This window comes from Nannochloropsis gaditana, assembly GCF_000240725.1.
Source record: "Nannochloropsis gaditana CCMP526 unplaced genomic scaffold scaffold985, whole genome shotgun sequence".
Lineage (NCBI taxonomy): Eukaryota > Eustigmatophyceae > Eustigmatales > Monodopsidaceae > Microchloropsis > Microchloropsis gaditana.
The window spans coordinates 1-5,787 of NW_005802968.1; the positions used below are offsets into that span (position 1 = coordinate 1).

The 5,787-nt window shown below is 60.9% G+C and overlaps 3 protein-coding genes across 3 annotated transcripts; 2 read left to right on the forward strand and 1 right to left on the reverse strand.

The window, feature by feature from the left end:
• Positions 1–160: 160 nt before the first annotated feature.
• Positions 161–731, reverse strand: NGA_2018920 (uncharacterized protein; the record flags this gene model as incomplete). Its single annotated transcript, XM_005852738.1, has 1 exon — positions 161–731. A coding segment is annotated over one exon (571 nt), but the record flags the coding sequence as incomplete, so codon positions are not given.
• Positions 732–1,156: 425 nt separating this feature from the next.
• On the forward strand, positions 1,157–1,501 carry NGA_2063420 (uncharacterized protein; the record flags this gene model as incomplete). The annotated part of the gene is made up of 1 exon (XM_005852740.1): positions 1,157–1,501. A coding segment is annotated over one exon (345 nt), but the record flags the coding sequence as incomplete, so codon positions are not given.
• Positions 1,502–4,066: 2,565 nt separating this feature from the next.
• NGA_2110720 (histidine kinase) lies at positions 4,067–5,620 on the forward strand (the record flags this gene model as incomplete). Its single annotated transcript, XM_005852741.1, has 1 exon — positions 4,067–5,620. A coding segment is annotated over one exon (1,554 nt), but the record flags the coding sequence as incomplete, so codon positions are not given.
• Positions 5,621–5,787: the final 167 nt, after the last annotated feature.

The following is a 5,787-nucleotide window of genomic DNA, read 5'->3' on the forward strand; positions in this document are numbered from 1 at the left end:
CCTCCTCCTCCTCCTCCTCCTCCTCCTCCTCCTCCTCCTCCTCCATGACCACCATACTCCCATCATCCAGCGGAAGCTGCGGGACTGCCCCTCCCCCGACGCCCATCCCGTCCTCCCCTCGAGGCGCCTGAAACTTGAGCTGCAGCGGGCTCAGCCAGGTCTTGCTCCTCTTGCTCTGGAACATGCGCTTGCTCTTGCTGGTCTGGTAAAGCCCCAACATCCTGCCCCCATACTCGGAGTTGATATTCTCCGTGATACCCACCTGGTAGGAAGCCCACTTGTTGTGCCGGAGGTGGAAGGCACGCCCGACCGTGACCCGGGCGCCCTCCTCCAGGCCGTGGATGACGAAATGGGCCCGGGAGGAGGAGGACGAGGGCGGGTTCGGGGTCCACCACAGCCACCAGCCCTTGTAGACGCTCAGATACTTGCCGTTTACCGAGTTTCGGAGTATCACCACGTCGCCATTGCACAAGAAATCGGAGCGAAAGTAGGCCGACGTCCCTCCCACCTTGATCAGGTGCACATCCAAGGGCGCGGCCCCTGGTCTGGCAATGCAGTAGCCTTTCCCTTCCGTCACACAAGCCCATCCCCCAACGGAGCCGCCCGTGGCTGCCAGGAGCGGCGCGATGTCACCCGAGCGCACGTACACGTCTGATCCCGACAAAGCCCCCTCCTCGTCCTCCCCCTCCACCGCACTGGCATAGCTACCCGCTCTCCTCTCCCCGCCAAACCCGTCACGACCCGCGTCCAAGGTACTTGCCAGCCCGTCCATCTCCACACCATCCCCCCCTGCGCCCACAACACTGCCCACTTTCTCCTTTCGTCCTCCTTCCCCGCCCCCGTCGCTGCTTCTGGAGCGCACGCGGCTCGGGCGAGCACCCGGCGAGTGACCAGGGAAGACAGATCCATGGAGGCCGCTGCTGCTCATCCCAGCCTCGGTCGCGCTCAGCCTGTCTGTGTCTTCCTCTCCCAGCCCCGCTTCGCCGCCAGCCGCCACCAGCTCGCAGTGATAGAAATACCGCTTGTCGCACCGCCGATGCGCGCCCCCCGGACTGGCCGCCACGGAATTGTGCAGGTCGTAGACGACAATGTGGACCGAGGCGTCCCCGAAGTACCCGCCCAGGTCGATGGACTTCTGCCCCGCGATGTTGACCAGCTGCCACTGGGAGAAATCCAGGTACATGGAGTGGAAAGACATGGAGTAGATTGGCCCCAGCACAAACTCGGGCTCTTTCCCTTTCCCCCCTCGCCGCGGGACTCGCGTCTCGTCCGGCTCGTTGAACTCCTTCCCCAGCGGAGGGGGTTCCTGCCCCGCCGGGGTCACGACCAGCCGGTCCATGCCTCGGGAGAGCGGGAAGGTCAGGTGGGGGAGTTCCACCTGCTCGGCCTCCACCGCCTCCCCACCTTTGTCGCCGAAGCTGTAGTGCAGGTTCTTGAGCACGCGGCGGGCGAAAGCAAGTACCATGCCCGCCACGGTCTTGGTCACCAAGCCCAAGTGCATCCGCTCCGTCAACTCGGCGCCCATGTAGAGCACGCCCTCCGGGAGCTTCTTGAAACGACCCTGGATCTGCATTTCGAAGAGCCGTTGCTTCCCGGCGAAGTGCGCCACGTACCGAGGGTCTTCGGGCTTGGTCCGGAGCATGAACAAGACCTGGCCCTTGAAGAATTCATTCTCGAAGTCCACCACCTCGTTGAACGGGATCTGCACCCCCATCCAGTCGATCAGCTTGACTCCGTTGTACCGGGGGTCTCGGAGGGTCTGGGCGAACCGGCTCCGCATCTCTTGTCGTCGCGATTCATGCATGCTCCTCGGCGTGCCCGTCGAGCCTGTATCCAGTCCCAGCCGGCTGCTAGCCTCGTTCCCGGCCGCCTCCTCCCTCGCCCCATGGCCCCCTACCAGCCGCGTCTGGCTGGCGATGCGTCGCAAGGCCGAAAAAGTCTGCCCGGCGGCCTCCACTATGTTGGTAGGCGTGCCGATCGACGGCGACGAGGCGCTGGAGGAGGACAACGAGGGGGGCGGCAATGTTTGTGGGGGATCAGGGTCCCGCGCCCCCTCCCTCGACCTCCTCCTCTCCACGGTAGGGCTTGGGCTGGGGGCAGGAACAGGTTTGGGAGCCCCTAGGAAAACGTCGTGGCCCCGGGCTTTCAGGATGAGTATGACCAAAGAAGCGCCCAAGACCATGCCGACCAGCAAGCCCATATCTAGGTCCGGATTGGATAGAAGGCGGTTCGCCGCTGCCCAACCTGTGATCAGGTGATGGTAGTAGAGGTCGTTGAAGGGGCATTTGCCACGCAAATCACGTCTTCCTCACAGCCTGACATTCATGCTGTAACCAATTTCTTGACCGCCCGACTTTACGTGAGCCCCATGCCATGTTATTACCTGTTCCGGCTGCAGCCGCCAGTACAAGGGGCTCGAAATACGTCTCCATGACTTCCACACAACCCACAGACGTCTGAGGGCGCCGCACGCGTCCGAGCCCAGGTACCTGTCAAACTTGGCCTTCGGACAAAACAAAAGCACCACCGTGATTCCCCGGGGATTGTGCACGTCCTGAATGGAAGGGAAGTGTGCAACTGGATGTGAGCGACAAACGTGTTCCGCTTGCTCGAAACCTTATCATCGCATGGGCATAAGATTATTAAGGCATTTTGTCTTCAACAGAAGCTTGGCTTGTGGATTAAGGAACATAGTCTAGCAGGAAAAATGCCCCCGTACAACCTTATCCACATAATCAACATTTCGGCATTTTGCATGCAAGGAAAGGCCTTGTTGAACGAGGTAATTGGCGGTGGCACGGCCGCAAGGAGATCGGCGAGATGTTGTATTTGACGTGACCGGACGGAGGGGTGTGAAACGCAGAATTATGCTGGGAGAGACTCGCATTTACTACAAAGCGGAATGCACCGGGACGCCTTGGATGCATCATCACTCTTGCCTGAAACATTCTTCACGACCAACTTACACAGGAATGCCTGGGTTCATGTCCTTGGTTTTCTCCCGACGACCATGAGGCACCGAGACCTGCGAGGGCGGTGGGCTGCCGATGGCGGCGCTCCTACCTCCTACTCCCTGGGACCTTCCGCGGCGCCGCTTCCCTCGTCGACACAAGCCGAGGTCCTATTTGATGGCCGCGATAAGGAGGACGTGGATTGTCACCATCACTCGCTGGAGGAACGGGCGCGGCGGACAGTATTTACATGCGCCTGGTGCGCCCTATGCCTTGCAGGCAGCAATGTCCTGGGCTCCAAAGTTCTGTCATTGGGAGGCACGGCTTTGTTTTGGCCAGGCCCACCCATCGTCGCCATGTTCCTGGTCCTCAGTCCTTTGTTCATGCAGCGCTGGTTGGCGTCCACGGCATTCGCTGTCTACCTTGTGATGATCCTCCTCGATTTTGGCAAGCTGAACGAGTGCCTGTTTTTGAACGTGCTGTTCATGGTCACCGATGCCACGGAGGTCTTCGTTGTCATGACGTGTTTGCGTGCAGTGCTAGGGATCGCTCCCGTCAGTATCATTCGGACGGGGGTGGGAATAAATGCCATCCTGCTTTTCCCCCTGGTTCTGGCCCCCTTGAAAGCGGGCCTGAATGCTTTGCTTATCTATATGTGCTACGGCGCACTGAACCTTCCCTTGTCTGAAACCCTCGTGATTTGGCTGATTGGGGACCTGTTTACCGACTTCTTCGTCGTATACTCGGTGCTGGTGGTGCGCTACTACCTCCAGCTCTACCTGATCAAGGTGAAGGAGATGAAAATGTGTGAGAGGGAGGGCAGAAAGGAGCCGGAAGACGCGGGCCGGGCCGAGACGGCGAATGCAATCGGCATGGGAGGCAGTCTCAGGGTGCCGCATGGAGGGCCGGGCGAAAGCTCAATGGGCGGGGCAGGGCGCACGACCCCGGCTCTGACCAACGGGGAGAGTATTTATCACTTTACGCAAACACGTTACGAGAACGGGGGGTGGGGCCAAGAAGAGGGTGACGAGGAGGAATCGGAGAAGGAGTGGGGCAGCGACGACAGTGAATACGAGGACGAGGAGGAGGATGAGGAGGAAGACGAGGAAGACGAGGAGGAGGAGGAGGAGGAAGACGAGGAAGACGAGGAGGAGGAATGGAAGTTCGAAAATGGAGGGCGTGAGATCGAGCCCGCGGAATCTAGGAATGAGGAGGATGCTGGAAGCAGTGATGTTCCCGGGAAGTGGTCTCCATACGCTCCTGGAAGCGGCGTCTCTCACCATCGCGCGAATGGAGTACGTCCGGATATGGTGGCGAAGACCGACGCGTTGGGTCCAGGGATACCAAGCAATGCTGCCGCGGTGCAGCAGGCCGGCCATCCAGTCAAAGCCTGGCTGCACTCACCGAGGATGCTCTGGGACGTGACAGCCTTCGTCTTCTTCCTCTCGGTCAGCATCTTGACCTCCTTCGCTACCATCCTCAACCACACGCGCATCGCCCGCCAGCCCCTCTTCTACCTGGGCAGTCGGCTTCTTTTTCCGGTCACGGGGTACGTGACGGTGCGGTACGGACAGCTTGTCTCCTGCTTCATCGTGGGTGTGGTTGCCATCAGCATGCTGGTCACCGATTTCCTCCTCAACGAGGAGCAGAAGACGTATGGCTCCGTGTATATCACCTCCTTCAGCACCCTCTTCCAGGCCTTAGTCTGCCCGACGCTCATCGTCATCGTCTCCTGGTCCATTTCCTACCTGGCTGTGGCCCTGGCAGAGCGGCAAGACACCCTCCGCCTCCTTCGGGATAAAAACGCCCAGCTGCTCGCGCAAGAAAAAGAATTAAGAGAGGCGAAACTGGCAGCCGAGCAAGCCCTGTCCTCCAAGACCGAGTTCTTCGCCCGCGTCTCCCACGAGTTCCGCACGCCCCTGAACGTGGTCCTGGGGTTCTCAGAGGAACTCATCAAGCCGCCCCCCCCTGGGGACGGAGGGCAGTGGGTGGCACTGACTGCTGAGACAGCGGACCGCGTGCAGTACATCTTGGCGGCGGGAGAGAGTCTGTTGCGGGTCGTGGACGACATCCTGGAGCTCTTCCGCCTCTCCTCCACCCACTCCCAAAAGGGGGGCCAGCTTCTCCGGGTGAATATGACGGCGGTCGACATCCCCTCCTTCTTTGGCACCGTCTGCGACCTGGTCGAGGTCATCTCCAAGGAGAACGGGCTGCATTTCATCAAGCACCTGGACCCCGCCCTCCCCCGGTACCTGATCATTGACCGGGGCCGATTCTCCCAGCTTGTCATGAACCTGGCCTTCAACGCCTGCAAGTACAGTCGGCCCGCGGGCGGGGTGGTGTCCATCCGCCTCACCAACGAAGGTCCCGTGGAGGACGGGCGCCCGGGCTTCATCACCTTGCGCCTCGACGTGCAGGACAATGGGCCGGGGATACCGCCGGAGGTCAAAGACCGAATTTTCGAGTCCTTCTTCCGAGGAGGGCCCTCAATGGAGACCATGGAGGTCGAGGAAGAGGAAGTGGCCATGCCCGCTGCGGCGGGAGGGCCCGACTGCTACTCCTTGCCGGCCACCGGGGGTGGGGGGGGAATGCGAGGAGGCGAGATGACTGGGTATTTTGAAGATGCAAGTCAGCTACCACCGGGGGGTCAGCGCCACAGGGGAGTCGGAGCTGCCTCGCCCTATCTCTCTCCGGGCTTGCCGACGACCAACTCGGTGTCTGGGGTCCACACAGGCTTCAATGCGGGGCTGGCTCCTGGTGCAGGTGTTCGCAGTCAACAGTACCTCGTCCTCCCCCTCCACCGCACTGGCATAGCTACCCGCTCTCCTCTCCCCGC